Source organism: Pogona vitticeps, chromosome 5, assembly GCF_051106095.1.
Source record: "Pogona vitticeps strain Pit_001003342236 chromosome 5, PviZW2.1, whole genome shotgun sequence".
In the NCBI taxonomy this organism is placed as follows: domain Eukaryota; kingdom Metazoa; phylum Chordata; class Lepidosauria; order Squamata; family Agamidae; genus Pogona; species Pogona vitticeps.
In genome coordinates this window covers 75638614-75663391 of record NC_135787.1, presented here as the reverse complement: position 1 = coordinate 75663391, position 24778 = coordinate 75638614, and the positions used below count along the sequence as shown (strand labels likewise).

At 38.4% G+C, this 24778-nt stretch overlaps 1 protein-coding gene across 3 annotated transcripts in view; it reads left to right on the top strand.

Annotated features, from left to right (window-relative positions):
* Positions 1-24574, top strand: part of KLF3 (KLF transcription factor 3) — a 58511-nt gene extending 33937 nt beyond the window's left edge. For all 3 annotated transcript variants that reach the window (XM_073001143.2, XM_073001140.2, XM_020786194.3), the window contains 4 exons: positions 9788-10274; positions 11415-11565; positions 14671-14831; positions 18023-24574. In XM_073001143.2, coding sequence (XP_072857244.1) covers positions 9806-10274; positions 11415-11565; positions 14671-14831; positions 18023-18204 — 963 coding nt within the window. In that variant the 5' untranslated portion in view covers positions 9788-9805 and the 3' untranslated portion in view covers positions 18205-24574. The remainder of the gene's footprint in view (positions 1-9787; positions 10275-11414; positions 11566-14670; positions 14832-18022) is intronic.
* Positions 24575-24778: the final 204 nt, after the last annotated feature.

Here is a 24778-nt window from a genome sequence, read left to right as displayed (position 1 = left end):
CAATTCCAGAGCCGACTTTTAAAAAATTACTGTAAAGTGACATGGTATATAACTCAGTAGGCATGTTCATATTGACATCTTGTTGTGCTTTATTGGGTCAAGGGGAAGGTGCGAGGAAAAATTCTTAGTTACAGAAGTCCCAACACTTCCTTGTGTGTGGATATTGACATATATTGCTTCATCTCATTTCTATTCTGTTCTGGAGCACACTTTTGTTTTTGTTTTTTAAAAAGGAAGTGATACATCACTAAATTGAGTGTCTCCTAGTAACGCTCCTGGCATGCCAGCCATCCTCCATATCCTGGCATGCTCACTCTGTAGGTGCAGAGCAGGTAAAGATATTCCTCCATGTTCTGGTGCATGCAATCTGCAAGCACAGAGCAGACACAGAGGAAAGTTTGTGTCTGGTCTGCGCTTGCAGAGCAAGTATGCCATGACTCAAAAATGTAATTATTGAAAGTTCACTTTCTTGCACCTTGCCAGCCCCTTCCTCACTTTTCCCACCTTGCTTGTATTCCAAAATCCACATAGGCACAAATTAAAATGATAGGAGTGTTCACATCCATAAAACTGAATTGAGTTGAATTGATCTAAAAGCAAGGTATTTTGAAAAGCCCCTGTCAACTACTTGAAAAAAACTCACTTTGTAACCCAAATTAATCAATTTTCCCCTTGCATTGTGTGCCCAGGAATTCATAAATCAATTTAAATAATGTTAAAATTAGTATAATTGCAGTTCTTATGGCCAGTGTGACCGCATGGCTGATAGCATCAGTGCCACTTGCATGTTGAATTTATGGTGGCCACTTGAGCAATACGCATTTGGCTGTTTTGTCCATGTTGAGGGAGTGCAATTTGAGGAAATAAAGAAAAGCAAAGAAGAGGTGGTGATTTCATGAATGGAGGCCTTTGAAGAAAACAGGAACTGCCTGTATTGTTGGTGAGGATCTTGCATTATCTGTGAGATTCTTGGCCCAAGTGTGTGTAGATACATTCATGTGGGTTTTGAAATCTGTAGGCTTTTTTTTGTCCTGGTTTTGGCTGAAATAGGGTAACGTTATAAAATGAGTTTTAAAATAATGTGCATTGACAGTAGAAAATATAATAATATTTTTAAAAATACACCTGAAGCAGCAGTAAGATATGTCATTCTACTTTCTCAGTCCCCAAATGTCCAGCACAGTAAGAAGTTACAGTCTACTTTACAAAGCTTCAAATAGATTTATCCAGGTGATAAAGATCTAGATGAAATCGATCTGGCAAGCCTCATGGGGGAAGATGTTCCACAGTTACAGGCATTACTGCTTGAAACACCCTGGTCCCAGTCACTGATAGTCTAATTTCCAAGCAGAACTTTATTAGATTGCATGACTGCACAAAGAGGCTATTGAAAGGAAAATACACTGAGTGGACAGAAAACAGGTTTTCTGTATCACAAGCTAACTTTTGAAAACATAGTTCTTCTCTCTAAGGTTGGCACATACTTGTTACACTTGAAGTCTGTAGCAAAACTTATATTCATATTTCCCATCAATGGAATCCTATGAATATTATGGGATAGAATGTTATAGGAAACTTAGTCTAAAAGATCTCCTTGCTGCCAGTTTTGGGAAATGGGAACAACGCTCTACATTGCTAAGGATTTTAATGCTAAATATTTGTGTAATTGCCATGTCAGGGGAAGGGACTAACCGGCAAGCAGACCTTTTCCAAATATGTTTAATCAGAAGTAAAAACCCACTGAGTTCAGTAGGAATTACTTCCCAGCAAAGAGGCTTAGGCTGCAAATACTCAGTAAAATATTCCAAACCATTGGTTCAAACTTTCCTATATGCACTGTAATAGGAAATGTTTTTGTTCTTCAAATGTAGCCTTTTGGTATACAACTTAAATGTATTATCTCAGTAACAGCCTAATATTCAAAACAACTTAGAAATGTGTCATATTGTTTTCAGTGACAGTTCCTGCTTCAGTGAATACACCAAAGATCAGGTTGCAAAAATGAATAAGGAACTATTTTTAATACACTCACAGCTCTGTGTGGGTAACCAATGGTCTTAAAAGACCTCATATTGTGGAAGGAATAAAAATATTTCCATGAATCTGAAGCACTCTCCCAATTTAAGGATGTATACATTTTTTGAGCTTCTTAGATATATTACATTGTGAATCGGGGGGAAATGATAAAATGGTTAGAATGATTAAATGCTGGAGGAAAACATTGCATTCTTTCATATACGTTTCATAGCAGCTAAGTGTACTGAGAGGGCTGATTTGTGGGGGTAGTCATGTCTCCCCCAGGTTCTCCTGCTGAGATCTTGTGAGTGGAGTAATAGTGTTGGATTTCACACTGTGTTTGCTGTGTGAAGCTCAACATCAAAAAAACTAAGATCATGGCCATTGGTCCCATCACCTCCTGGCAAACAGAAGGAGAAGAGACGGAGGCAGTGACAGATTTTACTTTCTTGGGCTCCATGATCACTGCAGATGGTGACAGCAGCCACGAAATTAAAAGACACCTGTTTCTTGGGAGGAAGGTGATGACAAACCTCGATAGCATCTTGAAAAGCAGAGACATCACCTTGCCAACAAAAGTCCGAATAGTCAAAGCTATGGTTTTTCCTGTAGTGATGGAAGGAAGTGAGAGCTGGACCATTAAGAAAGCTGACCATTGAAAAATTGATGCTTTTGAATTGTGGTGCTGGAGGAGACTCTTGAGAGTGCCCTGGACTGCAAGGAGAACAAACCTATCCGTTCTGCAGGAAATCAACCCTGAGTGCTCACTGGAAGGACAGATCCTGAATCTGAGGCTTCAGTACTTTGGCCATCTCATGAGAAGAGAAGACTCCCTGGAAAAGATGCTGATGTTAGGAAAGTGTGAATACAGGAGGAGAAGGGGACGACAGAGGATGAGATGGTTGGACAGTGTCATCGAAGCTACCAACATGAATTTGACCCAACTCTGGGAGGCAGTGGAAGACAGGAGGGTCTGGCATGCTTTGTTCCATGGGGTCACAAAGAGTCGGACACAACTAAACTACTAAACAACAACAATAGTGCCACCGCTCTATATTTTGTATACGTTGCTGATACAAAAAAACTTTAGGTCAGAGAGAGAGAGAGAACCAGTGCCTTTGGAGGATAATAAAGCTTGGGATGAGGATGAAGCAGCAAGCTGCTAAGTTTTAACTACACCATAGAGGTGTGGACTTAAAGGATTTACCAGACACTCATATAAGAGGAGGGAGGACTCGCCCAGGGCATTTTGTCATTCTACCTTTGGCGTAGGCAGCTCTGGGACTGTGTGTTGGCACATACATTAGGGATAGCTATATAGTAGACATAATTACTATATAATTATGCTCCACCCTGTTGACAGTGCATAATGTGAAACAGTTAATGTGGTACCTTTAATGTTCAGGTAAACAAGGTTTCTATATCACTAACTGCCAAAACGATGGCTTGTTATGCAAATAGTTATGGCTAGATGCTCTTCCTTATACGATTGTCTGCTTTGGAGGACTACATTTAGTTAAAAGGCAAGATAAACATGTTTTAAATCTGTCACCAGAGCACAAAGCTTAGTATTGATTGTAGAAGGCCTTCTAAACAGAAGTTTATATATCCTTCAAAAAGCATGTGCTGAATCCTAAGCTTTTATTATGCACACAGATACAGAAGCATTAGTTGAATACTGATTAATCCAGTGTAAGGTTGTTGTTGTAGCTATTGTCTTCATTCACTGCAGGCATGCCTAAAGGATTTTGTTTTCTGTATGTTAAAAACAGGTGGGTGTGTTACTAGTGCTCTTTAAAGTGTCATTATGACATGTCAATGTTGTTATTATGTGCCGTCAAATTACTTCCAACTCATAGCAACCTCATGAATTAGTGACCTATATAAACAGTCGTACCATTAACACCCTTGCTCAGCTCTTGCAAACTAGAAGCCATGACTTCCTGTATTGAGTCTATCCATCTCTTATTTGGTCTTCCTCATGTCCTGCTGCCTTCAGATTTTCTCACCATTATTTGTCTTTCCCAGCAAGTCTTGTTTTCTCATGATATACTCAAAGCGTGATAGCCACGGTTTAGTCATGTTCACATCTAGAGAGAGTTCAGGCTTAGTTTGCTCTGTATTCCATGCCATCAAATCAGAACTGACTTACAACAACCCTAATGGGGCTTTCAAAGTACATGAGACGAGTGGTTTTACCTGTTCTGCTTCCCCAGTGTGTTTCCACAGTCAAGCAGGGATTCAAACTGTTCTCCAGAGTCCTAGTCTGTCAGTCTCTCTACTTCACCATCCTGGGAATCTTTTGGTCTAGCACCCATTTGTTTGTCTTTCTGACAGTCCATAGTATACATAAAGCTCTTTATTTCAAGGAATAAGTTTTCTCCCAGACAGATTTCTTCATGTCCAATTTGCCAAGCTATGCATCATGGAGGAGACTAGTGTAGTATATATCTTGGCCCTTGAACTCAAGCAACACATCCTGATTCTTAAAAGATTTTGCTAATGCTTCCATAACCATCCTTCCAAGTCCTAGTCTTCTCACATTTTGGCTGCAGTCTCCATCTGGATTGATGATTGAACCAAAGGACTGAAAATCTTTTAACTTTCAATTTCATCATTTTCAACATTAAAGTTACATAATTCTTCTGTGACTAAGGGCTTCAGGAGACCAGGATTCAAAGCCCCACTTTGTCATGGAAACTCACTGGTGGAGTGGAAGTGGTGAAACCACTCCTTAAATATCTCACCTAGAAAGACCTGTTAGGGTTGCTAGAAATCTGTTTCTGATTTGACAACACATAACTAATCTCTAGTCATGATTTTTTTACTTCTTAATGTTTAACTGCAATCCTGATTTCACACTTTCTTCTTGAAACTGCCTCAGTGTCAAGTTATTGCTCTTTTCTGCCAATACTATATCATCTGCATATCTTAAATTATTGATGTCTTCCGTAGCTGCAGGAAAAAAATGTTGTGTAATCTTGAATTGTGTCACCATTTAGTGTCACATACACTTTAAGTGTCCTAGAGTTAGTTCACTGGAGTCATGCTATACTTGGTTAAAAGATCAGACTTATCAATAAGCTCACAAAAGTTGCCAGACTGGGGGTAAAGGTAGAATACCAACCCTTAAAGAGAGTACAGTGGTGCCCCGCATAGCGACGATAATCCGTTCCGAAAAAATCGTCGCTATGTGGATTTGTCGCTATGCAGGGCAAAAAAAGCCCATAGGAATGCATTAAAACATGTTTAATGAGTTCCTATGGGCAAAAAACTCACCTTAATGCGAAGATCCTCCATGCGGCCGCCATTTTCGCTGCCCAGTAAGCAAGGAACAGGGCGCAAAAACACAGCGGGCGGCCATTTCCTTTACCTGGTGGCCATTTTGGAACCGCCGATCAGCTGTTTAAAAATCGCTATGCGAAAATCAGTAAGCAAAACGCTTACCGATCATCGCAAAGCGATTTTTTTGCCATTAGAAACATCGCAATGTGATCGCTTTTGCGATCGCTTAAAACACGTAGCTATGCGGATTCATCGTTAACCGAGGCGCTCGTTAAGCGAGGCACCACTGTAGTTCCATGAGTTTTCGTGCTGGCTGGGAGGAAAGAATGCAGGCCACTAACATCTAGCAGGCTAATAAAAAAATTATCTTCCATCAAGCAAGCTGGCAGAAGAATGACCCACCTCCATGCCACCAGCCTGCTTACTGAACTGCATGAAATTCCTCCTCATTTATGGACCTCAGTGGATTTGTTAAATCTAAGAGCGAGATAGTTACCAATAAAATAAACATGTAAATAATGAGGCCCATAGGTAATGAAAGGAAGTAATATGAGTCTGAAATTTCTGTACAGGTCTCACATGTGTACAAAGGAGAATAGTGACATATTTACAGTGTGAATAGCTGTGGAAATGCACACTTCCTAGAAACTTTTAAAAATTGGCTTTTTCCTTTAAAATAATACACTGCAATAAATACAGATTAAAGTACCAAGAGACATACATATATTCTTACTTACAGAAGGTGGTGATTATGTGGGTTTCTTCCTTGTTTTGAAATTCTTACTGTTATTTAAATGATTGGGGGTATGTGGAAATTAATCAGTTAAACCAAACCAAACCAGACTTTGCAGCACTAAAAAGCTGCTGTGACTGTTTGGATGACATGAATTTAATAAGAGTTTTTAAAAATATGGTGTTTAATTAGCTAAATGTAAAAGATTTTCAACTTCATTTTAAATTTTTCAGTCTATGACATTCATCCTTTCCCTCTCTACTTTCTTGTTACATTTTGCATGGGTTTCTGCTGAAAATGTGTAATTCAGTAGAAATAAAGAAATGAAGTCTTGTCAAAAGAAAGCAGCCTCTTCAGATTTGCAGGGAAAAAAATGCTGACTTAGTCCACTTCTGTGCCAACATTGCTACACCCAGTGAAAATCATTTTTTTCAGACGTTTTGAAAAACTAAGGAACTTGAATGGCATGTTTAATAATTCAGTATACTTTTTTCTTTTGAATATTAGGTCGTCGTCCCCCAAAAAAGTACTGGAGTTCATATTCCATGGTGCATTAATACCTGAAGTACAGATTTTTCTTTAGATTGCAGATTTAAGTTGACCTCTGTCATTTAAACAAATATTATAGTGTGCTTTGATAGAACTCAGAAATCTTTTTGGCTGTACTCCTATAGATTGTTTTGTACATATAAATTCCAGAACACCCTTGGCTATACTGTAGATTTTACTGAAATCACTAGGGCTTTTATAAAGCCATGCAGTTTAAATTGGGTCACAACAATATTTAACTGGAAGTAATTTCCACTTATATCAAGGAAATAGGTTTGCAATTTCATCCTCAAAGTGGAGAAAATAACCTCACTTTGTATGAGATATTTTAATTGCAGTATTTTTTCTGCTTGTTTAGAAGTCTGTTACATTTTTTAAAGTAATTCCTCAGTTTTACAGTGTGATTTTAAGTTTCAGAATGAATGAAACAGGTTATGATGGATGACAGTCAACACTGTCTGTTTAATGAAGGAAAGCTGCATGCCTTCTGTGAATGCAAATTTTCTTCTATGAATACACCAATAGCATTGCGTTCCACCTTATTATTTTAATACTGCTGTGCATGTGCAGTACAACATATCCTTGTAATCAGATTTGAAATGCTTATCTGATATTCCATTCTGTCACCAAGGATCCACGCAACAGGCCATTGGATAGCTTGCACTGAAATAATAAAGCTGAAGTCTGCATATGATTATTAGAGGGGGTTCTCCTTGCTGTTTTACTTATTAAGTGCTGCTCTCATTATAGAAACAACAAAAAGAAACAGAAGAGAAATCACAGATGGTGTTAGACATGTAGGGCTAGGCTGACATAGCTGACCTACAGGGGTGTTTGAAATATGTAGTGTTTATCTTTCTTCCTTCCATGATTATCACACTCCATCTCTGTTACGTTCTGAGCTACTGTATATAGCAGTTTATGGGGATACTATGTCACTGTTAGGTTAACATTTGATTGTGCTGTGTTAGTAGGACATCCTGGATATTTATTTATTGGACTTATATACTGCCCCATAGCGCTACAAGCACTCTCTGGGCGGTTTACAATTTTTAATTATACAGGCTACACATTGCCCCCCCAGCAAGCTGGGTACTCATTTTACCGACCTCGGAAGGATGGAAGGCTGAGTCAACCTTGAGCCGGCTACCTGGGATTTGAACCCCAGGTCGTGAGCACAGTTTTAGCTGCAGTACAGCGATTACCTTGTTATGCATTTGCATCACCTTAAATAGTTGCCTGCCTTTTCAGTAGCTTATAGTATAAAAACCATTAGACCTTTGATTCTATAAATAGTGATGGATGCACTTGCTTGAAGTGATAGCGTGATCAGATGTATCACAATGCATATACCTGATTATGAACACCTAATACCTCCAGCATTGTAAAGCCCCATAGATCTTGCTCTGTGTGCTATAAATACACAGTTTAATCTACTGCGGCAATTGGTTGATACATGTAGCCATATTTTAATTATCTTACATAGCTTGACTACACAAGCAATCCATGCTAGTGCTTGGGGCAGCAAATTGTGTGCAATTTAAGAGGCGGTCCAGGATCACTGGCAGTGTTGCAGAGAATGCTGTGGTACATCTGTTGGATTGTGCTGCCTCTTGCAGAATTTGGACCAGCCCTGGAGCTGGCAGATGCATGGTGCTGTCAATTACCAATTTTTGCATAATCAGAGAGCCACACTATATATTCAGAGAGGCAATGTGGAGTCAATGTAGTGGAGAGTGTTGAATTAAGACTCAGGATACCTGGGTTCAAATCTACATTTGGCCACGGAATCCCACTAGGATTTGGCAGTGATAAACCATTCCTTGAATATCCTACATACCTGTAAAAATCCTATTAGAATTGCCATGAATTGGAATTCTCTTGATAGCACATAAGAGTATAACAACATTGGTGGCCTTGATTGTGATTTCTTGCTTCATGAGTATTCAGACTGTGACAGATCCAAGACTATGTATGCTCTGTGTTAAAAGAGGCAGAAGTGCTGAAGTGTTGTACTGTATCCTAAAGACATAGTAAACAGATTATCAGTTTTTACTGTTTCCATACGCTTTTTTATATATTTTCACTGTAGATGTCAAAGGGCATTTAAATCTACTATTTTTAAGATCAGTTAAAAACTACTTCCATAGAGATGTGGGTTAATTTAATATTTATGTTTAGTAAAGCCTAAATAATAGAAAATGACAAATGTCTTTTTTTTTTTTTTTTGCATCACCAATTTTGGTGATATAATTTTTAATTGCTGCAGGCATATCCAGTCGGCTTTTCTCCAAATATTTTTCATTGGTGCTCTGCAATGACTTGTATGTTGTACCAAATATTCTAGGTGGTAAACATTTTTGAAACTGAATGTAACAGTTGAATATTGCACATTAAACTAGGAACTGGGAGCTGTTTAGTCCAATCCATTGCAGTCAGGACTAGTTTTCAATAGTCACTAGAAAGCACTAGATTATTCCGGTCATCTCTGTGTTCATACTGTATGAGAAGATTCAGGCTTATAAGAAAAATCCTCTCTGACTTGTAGCACAGACAATCACCATGATGGAGCAAGCTGACTGTATAAGAGAAACCTGTAGACCATCTTCTGAAGGATAGCATATTTATCAGAACTATTTGTGTATCCAAGTATGCTTCTTATTTCAAAGATCATATAGCGCATTTTTCTGTGTATAAGACGCTACCTTTTCCTAAAATCATTCCAAATTGGGGTTTGTCTTATACACAGAAGAAAGCTGAGAACACGGAGAGAACAATACCTTGCCTCTGTAAACAGGCTTCCTTCAATCACGAGGCTTAGCATCCTGCAGCCAGGGGACTTAGCTTTTTCCAATCATGAGCCTTATGGAACTGATGTCAGCTGATGCCAGACAAACCAATTGGAACACATCTCATTGGAGGTGGAGCCTGTAGACTCAGATGCAACATAATGTCAGAGCATTCTGAGCCCAGAAGCTGAATACTCAAAGCTAAGTTAAGATTTCTTAATTTGGGAGTTAGAAAGGGGGAGGTGCATCTTATAAACAGAAAAATACGGTATATATATTCAGTATTCATATCCAGAAGAAATCAAATTATAGATCACCCATAAATAATCCATATTTTCTGAGAGCACATGTATTTTTGCTTGCTCTGTGTTGCTGTTTTCCATTTCATCACTCTCCCGTTTCCTTTTTCATATAGTCATTCACCTCTAGTTACATGGATCACATGAAGTCCAACAAATACAGTGTAATCTATTCAACACCAAATATGATGCCCAATAAATTCTACCAGACTCCGGAAGGATTGTGTAATGGAGTTCAGATTGAGCCTGTTGATCTCACAGTGAACAAGCGAAGCTCACCGTCTTCAGCTGGAAGTTCTCCTTCGCCTCTGAAATTCCAGACTATACCTAGAAGAGGGTCACCTGGATTAAATCTGCCCTCACCGAGCCCTCCGATGAAGAAATTGTCTCCACCAGGAATGCAGCCTTTCACTATGCCATTATCTATTCCTCCTGTAATGGCAGCTCTCTCGCGCCAGGGACTTCGAAGCCCTGGGATACTTCCAGTTATACAGCCTGTGGTCGTACAGCCTGTCCCCTTTATGTATGCCCCTCATCTTCAGCAGCCTATAATGGTGTCCACAGTTCTTTCAGAAGAGTTGGAAAATCCAAGTAGTGTGCCAGGTAAAACTTGTTTGCCTATCTCCCACCTCACTTCATAAGAATTAAGTAAGATAAACTGGAATGTATTGCCTTTTCACTTAAAATTAGGCTAACTGACTTTTAGTGAAAAAAACACTTAGTAGTTTGTTGAGATCTTCTCACAGGAGTGTGTGGTAAATAGTATTCTATACTGGCAAAGCAGAAGGATGGTGACTCGAGGATTTCCAGCAAATCACTATCTTCTGCCTAACCTACCTCAGATTCTGTTACAAAGGGAGAAAGAAGCAGCGTAGGGCATGATCATATGAGGCAAATGTTCTCTAGATATATCCCTGTTAGATCATTGTAGAAATTTCTGGTCACATGATACATGGCCATTATCAAATCATTTACCCAGCCGGCGGTGTAGCTGCAGTTTATTTCTCACTTGCCAGGAAGCTTCTATTATTTTGTTCCAATGCCATATTAATATATTCCTTAGCGGTATGACATGTCTGCACATGTCACACTGCTATATCAATTCTTTTCCGAAGCCAAGTCACCGAGGAAGGTGGCTGCCAGTACTGCCATGCAGCTACCCTGCTTTGATTTTTTTTAATTTGCTGCCTGTATGTCAATACATAGATAAACGTATGTCAACAGCCAGGTATGTCAGGGTATTGGTAAGTGTTGGATCACACCTTCTGCTGTCTGGCAACTAACACAGCCCTGGATGGGGGTGCTGGTTCCATTGAGTGCAATGCATTTCTTCCAGAGGTACTACCGCAAGAGAGGGAATTTTACTGAACAAGAACCCCTACCTGACACGTTGACGTATGGGTAAAACAATTTTTTAAAAAAAATTATGTAAGGGGCTGCAGTGCCTCAGAAGATAAGAAAATAAATTGGTACCACAGTGTAGCCAGCCATAATGATTCAAATAGGAGAAAATGAATTGGTAACACTAAAAGACATTGGAACATGGTGTATATATCATGTGACCACAATTCAGTACAACAGAGGTATGGAAAGTATAGAAGTGGGGAACATTTGCCTTGTTGTCATCAAGCCCATGTATGCTGCCCGAAGCTTCTTTAAGGAAAGGGGATGTGTTTCAAGCTGGGTATTTTTCTCTTCATTTACTATTTATATATACTTTTCTCTGTTTTCTCTTTCTTGCAGTATCAGTAATTGACACTCCTAGAAAGACAGCACAAAATAAATCTATTAAGGTAGAACCAGGAATGGAATCGCCCAGGAGTGACTACTATCCTGAACAAATGTCCCCTCCACTGATGACCTCATTGTCACCGCCTCAAGCTATGCTTCAAGAGTAAGTAGTTATCTGTGGTTCTGAAATAATCCATTTGAATGCAGGACCTGTTGCCAATTAAATGCAAAATGTTCTGAGTGGTACTATTTCACTGAGTTCCTAAAATGTTGGTGTCCTTTCTGACAGAAGCATGATACTATGGTCAGTGGCCACTGTGCAGGTATTTCATTTTTCCCACACAAGAGAAAAGGGGGGGAAAATGAGGGCAACAAATGAAAATCAGAAACTTCTGGGCACAATGTAAAATTATGTGAGTGAGGCAAGATAGTTGCACAAGCAAAGCCTAATCTGGAAATGCTTTTATAGTCCAGACCTGTAATCAAAGCAGACAAAAAAAATGTTCTCCTAGGAATACCTTCAGATGTCTTTAGATATTACCAGGACCCTGACAAAAGACTACATGTGTTATTGATGTAGAGAACACACACTTTTCCTGAACCCAGGGAAATTTCCTGCCCTTCCCTCAGACCTCCCACCTCCCTTTCATTAATAAGAAGCAGGGGAAGGCTTCAAACAAGATCAGGTGGAAGATAACTATGGTGTTGCACTACTGCAACAAAATACCCAGAAAACATTATGATGCAGAGGCTGCAAACCCTAGGGAGTGTGAATGTGAAGATAGATTCAGGAATTTTGTTTCATTTTTATCTCTTTTATTGTGTTGTTCATGACTGACTGTTATAGTCAAGGTCAAGAGTTTTATTGTTGTTGTTGTTGTTGCATTAAATTGGCTGGGGAGCCTAGAAATTCTTCCTCTGTTGTGACTTGGCTTTCTCATGTGAATCTTCTGGATTCAAAGCTGTTTCCTTTGATGAGTGGCTACTTCCTTAAGTCTTACTTCCTTATGTCTGGCCCAATTCTCATGTTCCATTTGCAGTATTACTAATGACCAAGACCACATTTCATTTAACACCTTGCCATAACTGTCACTAGTGGGAAGTCTGATAGGTGGATGGTTCATTTGCAGAATTCTTTCCCATGGCAGTGCTAAGAATCATACAGACTGCTTTGGCTTTCAAACTTTTGCTCATTTGATCAAGTTGCGCTTAACAGAAATTTCTTCTGTTCTTGGCTTTTCTTGTGCTTTTTAAAAGGATAGATATTCTAGATGCAACAAACAGAGACTGACCAGTTAGAAGCAGTGAGGAGATGACTATCTGCTTTTGCGCTGAATCTGGGATGGAGAAGCTTCAACTTTCTAGATGTCATGAACCTACTTCTGCCATCCACCATTGTTTGCTAGGTTGACAGGCATTCAGCTTAAGTATCTGAACTGTTACAGATAGAGCTACTCTGTTGTTAATGCTGGTATAGGAGATATGTCCCAAGAATGAAAGCATTTCAAAATGTGCTTTGATAAGTTCTTGGATTTGATTCCAAGCTGGCCTATAAAACATTCTAAGCAAAAATGAATGAGCTAGTGAAACCCAAAACATGTGCTACAGATTGAAATCCTTTGTTCTTGTTCTACAGGAAACACTGTTTAGCAAAAACTGACATCATAGCATAAATGTTGAGTGTGGGAGCATAAGAGTGGTTACACAAACCACAACAAAATGATCTTAGGGAAGATAATTTTACCTGTTTCAGAAGGATGTACATGAGTTAAAAGAATACTTGTTTATAAATAACCATGTAAGGCAAGCAAAACATCCATGGAATGCATTGGATACTGAAGAATGTGGCAATGATTATAGATGCACTATTTTTAAGAGTTTGGATTGATACAAAGTATTTGTTGGGAACTATAACCAAAAAACAAGTGGTATGTGGGGTATTGACAACTGTTGATATTCATTTTGGGGTTTTTTTAACTGAGAAGTGCAGATTTCAAAGATGACTTTTTGGGAATCCGTATGCCAATTTTCATTTATAGCTGGCTTCTAGCATTTTCCAGGAAATTAAGAGGCTCCAGATTGGTTGACAACTTTCCTTTCTAAGCACTTGTGAAAGCCAGTGTTCAAAACTGCTTCTGAGTAATCCAGAATTAAAGTTCTACATGCCATATCTTTTGAAAATCCTCAGTAATATCTGAGAATTTATACATTGGTCTATAGCCCATGTACAGTATAACCCCCACAAAAAGTCTGACAATATGAATTATGTTTATTTTATTTATTTATTTATTTATTTATTTATTTATTTATTTATTTATTTATTTATTTATTTATTTATTTATTTATTTATTTATTTATTTATTTATTTATTTAATTTATACCCCGCCTATCTGGTCAGTTGGCAATACTCAAGGCATGGGAATGGTCTAGTTTCTGTATCCTGCTTTATGTTCCACCTTTGGTATTTGAAAGCTGATTTCCGTTTATTCCCATCCTTTTTAATGAAAGAATTCAACTAAAATTTTGTGTTTTGGCCTATATGTGATTTATATGCTTAGTAAATGGAGTATCTCAACTACATTGCACTTTTCAAGATGCAAGCACGAAAACTTTATATGAAGGAAAAGAGACAATTTTACACATCCTGTGGGTGTGACACATGTACATACAGACTGAACTCTCCATTTAGGAACTGATGTCATTGGTTAAGGGAGGCTGCATCCCTTTGCCAGCTTCAAACAGGAAATTCTCAATTGGCCTTTAAAAGAGTGGATGAACAATAAAGCCACTTGAGTTTGGCTTGCAAAGCAAAAGAAATGATGGAGTTAATAATGTTAAAATGCTGTCAGACCATACATTTTTAAAATGTATTTTAATCAGAATTAAAAGGTGTAAAATAGCAGTACAAAAAGTTCACTGGAAGCACCAAGTATCTGGAAAATCTAAGCATGCTTGTCTGGGAAACCAGAGCCTGATCTTTAAAACAAATGAAATGTTGTAACATGCTGCGAAGATTTATTTATGTATTTGGTTTTGTTCATTCCACAAAATGAATAAAAACCCCAGCAGGGAAGTGAGCCAAAATATTACCACTAAAGTCCATGAAATTTGCTAAGCTTGCTTGAATTTTTCCACATGCATGTAATGTTGTTCATGCTGCCAAAAGACGGAGGGCTGATGAATAAAGAAGCTCTGTAGTATACTATGAAGGAAGTTTTAGCTCAAAATATTTGATTTTTCTTTTTACCTCTAACCTAATTTCATGCAGGAATCACCCTTCAGTTATAGTTCAACCTGGTAAGAGGCCTTTACCTGTGGAATCTCCAGACACACAGAGGAAGCGTAGAATACACCGATGTGATTACGAAGGCTGCAACAAAGTTTACACTAAAAGCTCCCATCTGAAAGCTCATAGAAGAACACATACAGGTATGAAACCAATACAGATAAGATTTTCTTTTTTAAAATAAACTTTATTGGTCTGTGACAAGAGGGAGTTTTGGTTGGGTTGCTGTGCAGGTGGAATATTGCTGAAACTTTACTTCTGTCCATGTGCTAGAATTATTATGTTTCACTTCTCCTGTAGACAATAGTAATACAGTGGTGCCTCGCATAGCGATCGCTCCGTTTTATGACAAAATCGCTTTGCGATGGACTTTTTGCCATCGCAAGAGTGACCGCTTTGTGATGGCCCCTATGGGGAAAATTCACTTAGCGATGATCGTGGGGGAGCGCTCCCCCGCGATCATCGCAAAGGCCCCGCCAATCAGCTGTGCAAAAATGGGGCCTTTGGGATAATCATGGGGGAGCGCTCCCCCGTGATCATCCCAAAGGCCCCATTTTCGCACAGCTGAATGGCGGTTCCAAAATGGCTGCCCGCTGTTTTGCCTCGCTTTAGAGGCACTGAAAATGGCTGCCCCATGGAGGATTTTCGCATAAGGTGAGTTTTTAAGCCTATAGGAACGCATTAAATGCGTTTTAATGCATTTCTATGGGCTTTTAAAAATCGCTTAGCGATGAAATCGCATAGTGGTGATTTTTGCTGCATGGATTAACATCGCTAAGCGAGGCACCACTGTATATGAAACAACAGTGTCAGGCAAGAATTTGTATATTGTTCCAGAAGAGGAGAGAGGATAAACAGTGACTCCGCTCCATTTATTGTATGCTAAAGAAGGTAAAAATGTCAGGATAAATATATGTTAGCCACTTGTAAGGGTTAAAGGTTATCTAGGCAGCAGAACAACTGTACCAGGTCAGTGGTCTTAAATTAAAAGACAGGAAGAGGACTGGTTTTAGAGGTCAGATTACCGCTGGGGTTTAGCCAAATGATTTCTCTGCTGTCATCCAATTCAGCCCATTCCCACATAACATTTTCTCTTTCTCAGCACACAGAAAAGGCATAGAGTTCTCTGCAGCCTATCTTGCTTCATAGAAGATGAAGCCTGGTGTAATCTGAAGGGTAGGCTGCTCAGGCCCGATCAGAAAGAGCAAGCCTGAAACAGAGTAATTAGAAACCACTAAGTGAGAGCTAGCTAACCTTTTCTGTGCCACAAGTCAGTTAGCAGGGACTTCCTAAGCCAAGGTTAAACAGTTCAAAGTCAGTAAACCAACAGATAGTAAGGCGAAATGGGCAAGAAGTATAGCCCAGGCAAACAAAACATGCTCCAGGGTCAGCAGTCAAAGTAGTTTAGATGTTGTTGATTCCAGAGACCTCACCTCTGGCTTGAGCATAGGTCATTTGCTCTTAGGTCTTCTCCCTGTAAACAAAACCTTACACTCAAAGTTCCAACTTGCTGCCAGGGAAGCAGTGACTAATGAGGAGACCTTCCCCAGAGCTGAACCCTTCTCCTTTGCCCTTCTTCATTATTGTAGACAGGGGAAGCGGGGGCAAGAATCATTATTTGAAAGAGAGAATGGGCTTTTGGCCTTCAGAGGTATTGCTCGCTGCATACCAGAGGCTGTAAGGCCTACAAGCCTCATGAAGTCTTCATAATCTCCTGGCTAATCAGAATATAATGTTTCCAATTGTTCTCGGTCAAAAACCAGTAGCCTACAGTATATGCAAAACATCCTTTTCTAAGTCATGCCATTTTAGAAAGAAGACAACTCATAGAATCTTCCAGGTAACATCTTTGTGTTAGAACAACCAGAATTCCCCAGCCATCTTGGCTACTCAAAATGTAATCATTTAAACTGGAAAATCAGTTATATCCATGGAAAACAAATGTTTCTCACTGAGGACTGCATGTCCCAGAATTACCCAGCCAGCATGGCCAGTCGAAGCATTTGCTGAAACCTCAGCAGTAACTGTGCAAAATATTCTTTTTCCTAACTCTTGTTGTTTCAGAAGTGTTTAGGGACAAACCCGCAAATAAATTTGATTTGATTTGTAAGATAAGATGCATTATGTGTCTCAGTTTATATTCTGGGTTACATCCGTGATCCCAGTGTTGGTTGGGAGACTATGTGGGTGAGGGCTACTAATGTGATCCATTATTGTATTTCATTTGCCTGTGAATTTGACTCAGATTAAGCTCAGCCTATTTCACTCTTAAATGATGCCAAATAATCTATACCACTGGTTCTTAACCTTGGGTTACTCAGGAGTTTTGGACTGCAACTCCCAGAAGCCTTCATCACCAACTGTGCTGGCTGGGGTTTCTGGGAGTTGCAGTTCAAAAACATCTGAGTAACAAAGGTTAAGAACCACTGATCTATACCAACAGTTGCTCGCAATGCTGAGGCATAAGCATTACTTGTCTATGTTTTTGTTTATTCACAATGCAAAGACTATGTGTGTTAATTTCAAAGCAAGTCTTGATGTCCTCAATGCTTATTCCTTGGTAAAGATGTGTAGAACTGCAGCTTTGGTTATTTACTTTCTTCTGCACATATTTTTGCCTCTCATAGCATGGCTGGCTGATTTTGCTTGCCTGCGAATGGTGAGTCAGTGGAATTTGCAGTACCACACCCTTCTACATCATCACTAAATTTATCCCACATATACTGCACTGTGCCAAAAGATTTTCAGTATGTGGGTGTTTTTAAAGAAGATAGAGTAATAATGGAAGATTGGGAAATAGGGATAGATGGTTCTTCCTTTTCTTTTTTCACTCAGCTTTATCTTTTTTTCAGCTCATGCTGTTCTCAAAACACAGCTTGACATGAAAGAGACTATTTTAAGGGAGAATTATTTGACATGCATTAAAAAAAAACAAAATGGAATGCCACTGCTATGTAAAGACTTAATTTAGATTGATATCATCTACAAATTTATGTGTTTGAACACACTCCAGTAAGAGTGTCGTATCACCATTATGTAACTTCCTACCATATCATGTTGAAATGGCGTGGGTCTCCCTTCCCTCCCTAGCTGTCAGTATCTCATTTGGATTTGTTAGATCCATTGTCTTTCCACAAGATTTGTCTCAATGCTTCTGTTATTTTCTTGATTTAAAAAAAGATTAAAGACAGGAGGCTAGGAGAAAATGATATAGATGTTTCGATAGTACTATTAAAGGATGATTGCTTTGCTTATATGTTCATTATATGTAATGAAAACCAGTGTTGCATAGGCTTCTAAAATTTGCTTCTTCTTTTTTTAAATTTGCCTTCAGGTGAAAAGCCTTACAAATGCACTTGGGAAGGTTGCACGTGGAAATTTGCTCGATCTGATGAACTAACGCGGCATTTCCGGAAACATACTGGAGTCAAACCTTTCCAGTGCCCAGACTGTGATCGCAGCTTCTCCCGATCTGACCATCTTGCCCTTCATAGGAAACGCCACATGCTAGTCTGAAATTTTCTTCATTCAGTTCTCTGCTTTTTAATTTGGATTCAGCTGGTCTGAATCTCTGAATTTTATAGCTTGGAAACCTTCCCTATGGTCAGTAAAAAAAAAAAAAAAAGTTTGCTTGACCCTTCTTTGCCCTTGCCACGGGTCAGACCTAAAGAATGTGAACACCTTTTTTTCCTTGGGAATGCCAAGCAAGCCTTGCCTGCCAGCAAATTAAAAAAAAAGAAAATCTGTGAGACTAAAGGATTTTGTAATCAAACTGGTTAGTTTTGCCATTTAATCAGCCAGTATATATTGATCATACAGTTAACTGTTGGAAATCCAGCCTGCTAATCCTTGCCAGAGACTTTGTGTACCCTGCGAAGGATGCACATCTCCTTTTTATGCTCATCAATGCAATAAGTGGATTATTTCCAGTATGGTTAGTAATAGAAGCATGTTCCACAAGACACTTTTTGGATGTTTTTAAAAATCCTCAGCGTGGGAGTGAATGAAAAAAATCTTGACTGATGAGTGGTTGTTATCAGCAGAAATTTTGTCAACACCTAATATTGTACATTTGACCAGCATTGCCTCTCTTTTGTGTGGTATTGTGTAAAATACTAGATTATGTTTGCCTGGATATATAGTGCCTCAGTAGATTCATTCAGCAGACCTTTACATGACATAGTAATCTGTCTTTTGTGTGCAACTGTATGAATGGAACACACATGGTACTCCTGTGATGTGTCATTTTATGATTCATGCAATAATCTACCTCACTGAGGAGGTGTGGTAGGTATATTCTTCTCTCATCACTCCTCTGCACTTCCTGTAGACTAGAAGGCCTCTCTGTCCTTTGCTTGCCATGGGCTAGAAATGGCAGTCATTTCAACACCCGGTTAGAAATTCCATCAGAGATCCTACCATACTCATAATGATAAGTTCAAGAGAACATCTTAATCGAAGCACTTCTGTACAAAATTTGTCAAAAAAATATTACCAGTGGAAAAGGTTCTTTCTCTCCCTTCTCTCTCTCTCTCTCTCATTTTCATATTAAGGTTTTGTTGGTTTTACACACTAAGTTCAGCAGGAGACTTTCATGACATTTTGTAAGTATTTTGTAATGCAGTATCAGTGATTTCAAAGTGCACTAAGAGTGCACTGTGATTGTTATTATCCTGTAATCTTTTGAGATACTCTCAATGTCCAGAGGAAAGGGTTTAAGGAAATAAGACTTAAACTGTTCACCATTCATTATCCCTTTATCCTTAAAAAAAAAAAAAGAGGAATTATGGCACTTCAGGCTTTCATATTCTTGGAAGGGTTTGAAAGAAGGAGGCCACCAGGAATAGCAGGAGTGAACAAGAGAAGAAAGGACCTCAGAATGTGCTAGGAAACACTTTAATGTAATCAACTACTATAATCACATACATTTTTGGTAAACCCTTCAGGGTAACTTGGTTTATTAACTTAGTGTTAATTGTTAACTTAGTGTTTTGTTACGTTTTTCCAAACACTGTGTTGTATGTCGACAGTTCATGTTCATAAATTGTTTTCTAGCACTTTTTGTAGTCCTGTCTCCTCTTTCCGTCCATATATGTTTAAGAAATTCCCTTTGTACCCATGGTACTGTTTACTTCTCTCTTACTGAAATCAGTGTATCAACAGAGCTCATTAATTTTGGCTCGATCTTGCCTCTTGTTTTTGATGCCAAGTATTGCTCATACCTAGACTAATTTGGATAGTTTGTTTTTAAAGAAATCCTAAATCTTAGTTTTGAATTGATTGAAATCCTTTTCTCCTATGAAGTTCTTATTTTAGCAGTCCTGAAAGGAAACGATTCACTGGTGATCTCAAAAGGTCAATATGGAAGAGTTGCCATTTAATTGGGATTAATCTGAGGCACTGTGGGGCAGTATGTGCTATTGTGTAGCACTATATGGTGATAGAATATTCTGTAGTTAGTTACACAATACAGCTGATTGCCTTATTGGTTGGTACTTTTAAAAAGAGAGAAATTAAGGCAGAATTTCTGCATAGCAGTTGTGGGAGGGAATAAGCAAAATAATATTTCCCCCAATTCTCTTTAAAAGCAAGCTCAGCCTCCAGCCTTCACCAATTTAGACATTTAGTTACTTTGATATAAACTTTTCATTTTAAGAGTTAAATTGGTACAGCAAAAGAACCATTGCCTGTTTCTATGTGATCAATAATTTGTATATGTATATTAACTGTTTCACAATCAAAAGAATTAGATTTTTTTATATGAGCCTATAAGAATATTCCCTACAAAAGTGTGCCATATTTTGCTTTCCACACCCATTTAAACCAGAAACAGTTGTACTGAAGCATTTACAGACCATTCTGTACTAATTTAAATGGTGCAAAAATTTGTTCTGTTTTCTGTAGCATTGCCACGTAAATCTGGAAAACACATCATTTTATGTTTTGTTCATACACTTAAATTTCTCTGTTGGATACATGGAAAAAATCTGAATGGGGAAACTTAATGGGCTTTCTAAGTGTCAGGGCGGGAATATGGAGAGAAAACATAGCTGGCCTCATTTGAATTTTTCCAGTATTAAATAGGAAATGTTCTTTAGACATCATACTGACTGAGATATAAAATGCCAACATATACTAGGTGATTGAGATAAGACAGCCCCAATGAGCATAGTTTACCAAATCTTAGTGCCAGCTGTATTTAGATAAGCTGAATAGATTTTCCGGTTATATTCCAGATGTGTAGTTCTGCGTGGTTCATGGTGTCTTTGATTACAATTCCACACACTGAGAGCTATCATCCTATGGCTGAAATCCTGTTGTGCAGTTGTGAGTGCACAAAAGTATTATAATCATCAACAGCAATAAATTGCTGTTGATTAAAGGTGATTAAATTAAAGGTGATTTTGGGGTGCTCATGTCTTGTTCACAATTCAGCAAAGTCATGCAGCTCAAAATCACCCAGGGAAGCCTTTAATCAGTGGTAATTTGTCATTGCTGATGACATTACCATGGTTGCTCACATGGAGCTTTGCAATAAGATATCAACCAATGTGAGTTTTTTCCCTTCAGTTAATATGATTAAATAGATGTTTCTTTGTGATGCTACTCTAAGTGGCTTGTGACTAAGGTAAGTCCCCCCCACTTAATTCTTGAGCTGCCCTAGGGGCTGCTGTAGTTTATTTCCCATAAAAATAATGTCTGAAGGGTATATAAATTTTCTGATAGTACATCAAAGTTTAAATAGTTTAACAGTATAATATTGTTTCCATTTAAACCATAAAATGTCAGAATAGAACCTGACACATACCCCAAATTCTAAATGACTAATAATAATCAATGGTCTATTTAAGCTTCTTTTTTAATGAATGAAATAAAAATGAAAAGATACAAAATAGGCAATGCACACTGAAATGCCCCTTCAGAAGTATTTGTTAATATCAAACCAATATTATGTGTAACCAGCTAATTAAGGGAAATACAATTGCAGCGTTGCAAGTATACAGTATATTTCCATGTGTCCACACAGAAATGATTAGATGCATTAGAGCAACATTATTCTAAATTGTGATGCAACATCAGAAGTAAAGGTGCAACTACATGGCCCAATTTTCCTAGCCTGGATCAGTCTAGCTTGCCCTAAAAAGGGGTAACTTTGAGGTGTGGTAGGTCATTGGGCACAATCTTTGCATCCACATGCAAGGATTGGCTACACAATCTAAACTGGTCTTCTTTTCCTTTAACTGGAAGGGGAGAAATCCCTTTCTGTTTCCTCCTCCATACTTTGCTTAAGCCACTTAATGATCTTTAAAACGGAAAGCTTCCCATTTGCTTGTGCACACTGGAACTGAACTAAAACAGTGTGATCTTACCTGCACAATGAAACAAAAATAACAGTAGCCCTTGACAGGGATCCAGAAAGGTACGAGTAGGCATCAATCAAGGACAGGCTGGTTTGTGGTGGCATGTACATTGCGTGGTTGCCAGGAAAGGGAACAAATCAGCCCATTCCCTAGTGTGAACCAAACTGCAGGACAGATGTCTGATCACACCCTAAGTGTGTTGGAGAAGAGCTGCTTCTGAAATTCAAAGAGCTGCTTCAATGTGACCAATGATTGCTGTAGAATTTGTGTGGTTTTTAATTGTACCCCTTTGCTGGCATTACTTTAAACAGGAGAAACTGCTCTATTGTAGCAATAATTATGACAATATTGCATCAATAACTGTTCCTTTGCATGGTCATTTTGTAATTCCACTCAGATACATTTTTGCATGAATCCACCTTCAGCATATGGAACTATTTAATACACTTGAGTCTTGGCTGCAGCCAGTGTTGGCTCCAGATATTTTCTTCTGATTAGAAAGACTTTCCCATCAAAGTTAGGAAGGGAATATCTGGGTCCCGCCATGCATCATTAACCTTTTGCTGTAAACTGCAATCCCAGCTTCCACATACTGGGATCTATGGGTAGATGTTGCCTTGAGACAAGGGAAAAGTCTACAACTCGGTTCTTTAAGAGCAGTATTTTCATGGTTATGGCTTTTCACAGTATATAGCAACAGTTTCCATTAATGCAGAAAGTGGCTCTATTTCCACTTTCACTCTGTAAAATCTAACACATATTCTAGAACATCTTAAACATACCAGAACAATTGAAACAACTCCATTACAGTGTGTGCACACAAATTGGTTGTGCAGTTTCACTGTCTCCATCCACCTTCACAATAGCTTGCAGAATAAACTATGCCAGTGCCCTATAGAAGTTCCAGTTAGTATGGGCTCCTCTAGATGGAGCAGTTGTTCTGATAATTACCAGGTTTTGCATCCTGATGTGTATCTGGTTTCCCTGTTCTCTTGTTCTTCCATTGCCACCTCTTAATTTCTCTCCACACTGCTGTCACCACTACCATCTCTGACACCTAAGATGAGGGTGGTTAGTGCTGAAACTTTGTACCCCCATCTTTTCGTATCGGTAACTTTTTCTGCTCCTGCGTGTGCACATACTGGGTCATCCTTGTCTTCCTACTCCCTGCCTTGCTGCCAGTTCTTGACATCCCTCCTTTGGTCCTTGTTATGTCCACTACCTCCCACTTTAGGCTTAAAAAAACCTGAGTGCCATAACAAAAAATCACACCCTTCTAAAACATAATTGTTTCTAGAAGGAAAAAAAATAAGGATGAGTATGGGGCTGGAAATAGAAATGTGCTGAAGTGGAATGTTTCAAAACGCCTAAGGGTTTGACAGTGGATAAAGGGCCTAGAAAACTATACATGCGCACAGTTACTTCCTGTTCATACCTGAATAAAGGGTAAAGTCATCTGGATGGCAGGAAAAACTATGTACTGTGAAATTCAGAGACAGGTCAAGTATGTTTCATTTTAAAAATGCTCCATTTTGACTCAGCCCTACAATCTCTTCTACTGTTGGAAATGGAAGGAACCTTTTGCCTATGGGAAACGGAGATATAATGAGAAGTTGGGCAGTTCAGGCTATATTGTGCACAAAAAGGAGTTAGCGAGTGACGAAGGTGTCCTTTAGGAGCTCAGCGTGCAGCCAAAGATTACGAATGCAGTCTAACCTTTCTAGCCAAACTGCACTTCTAGTACTGCACTATTGCAAGATGCAGCTTTTACGCTATTGCTTCATTGATAACATCCATTAAACAACATTTTTAATGAATTGTTCCTTTCTAAGCTGGATTGTGCAAAGTGAATGATATTTTTGTAAGGTGGGTTTAATGATGCACTATACTTCTGTTAAAATACACAGCAAGATGAACCCCTCTAATGCCAGAATCTGGTTTGTATTTTATTTTCACACTTAGCAAGCTGTTGCTAAATGCAAATCCTTACCTTTTAAACAGAGTTGCAAAAATATTTTACATATTATTTTAAAAGGGCTATAATAATTCCCATCATGTTTTACAGATATTAGCACTTTGGGGCTATTTATGTATTTTAAATATTATACTGTCAAAATAATCTTCCTGCTTAGCGTGTCCTAAACTTTTACCTGCAAATGTAGCAGGGATATTACATTTACTTTACTACTTGTATAAAACTATGCAGAATTTTTAAAATAAAATGTAATATATTTTATAAGCTAATAATAATTGGGTAATTAAAGGTTTCTAGCATGCATACCTATCACTTGCTGATAATGAAACATTTTGATAATCTTTCTCACTAAAGATGTGAATGTTTTTATGTACCTTCACTGTTTCTACTTTTGGTAGTCCAAGGGGAATTCAGTAATGACATTTTGTCATGTCAAACTGTGAACATACATTTGTACTGTACAGTCCTCATGTTATATATATAATATGCTATATGTATTATAGTTGTTAATAAAACAAGACAAATATTAAATGTCAATATGTAGTTAAAACTACCCCTCATGCTTTTCTTAAAACAAAGACAATAACTCAACAATCAGTTAACTGTGAATACAGTTTTTATAATAATAGAAAGTAGTATAACAAGTGAAGTTGCAGTTTTGTTATCTGATCACTCACCTTAAGACCATGCAAATAGCATAACAGATCATTTTCTTATTCAGGATTATCCTTATGCCCTACTAAAGCATACATGA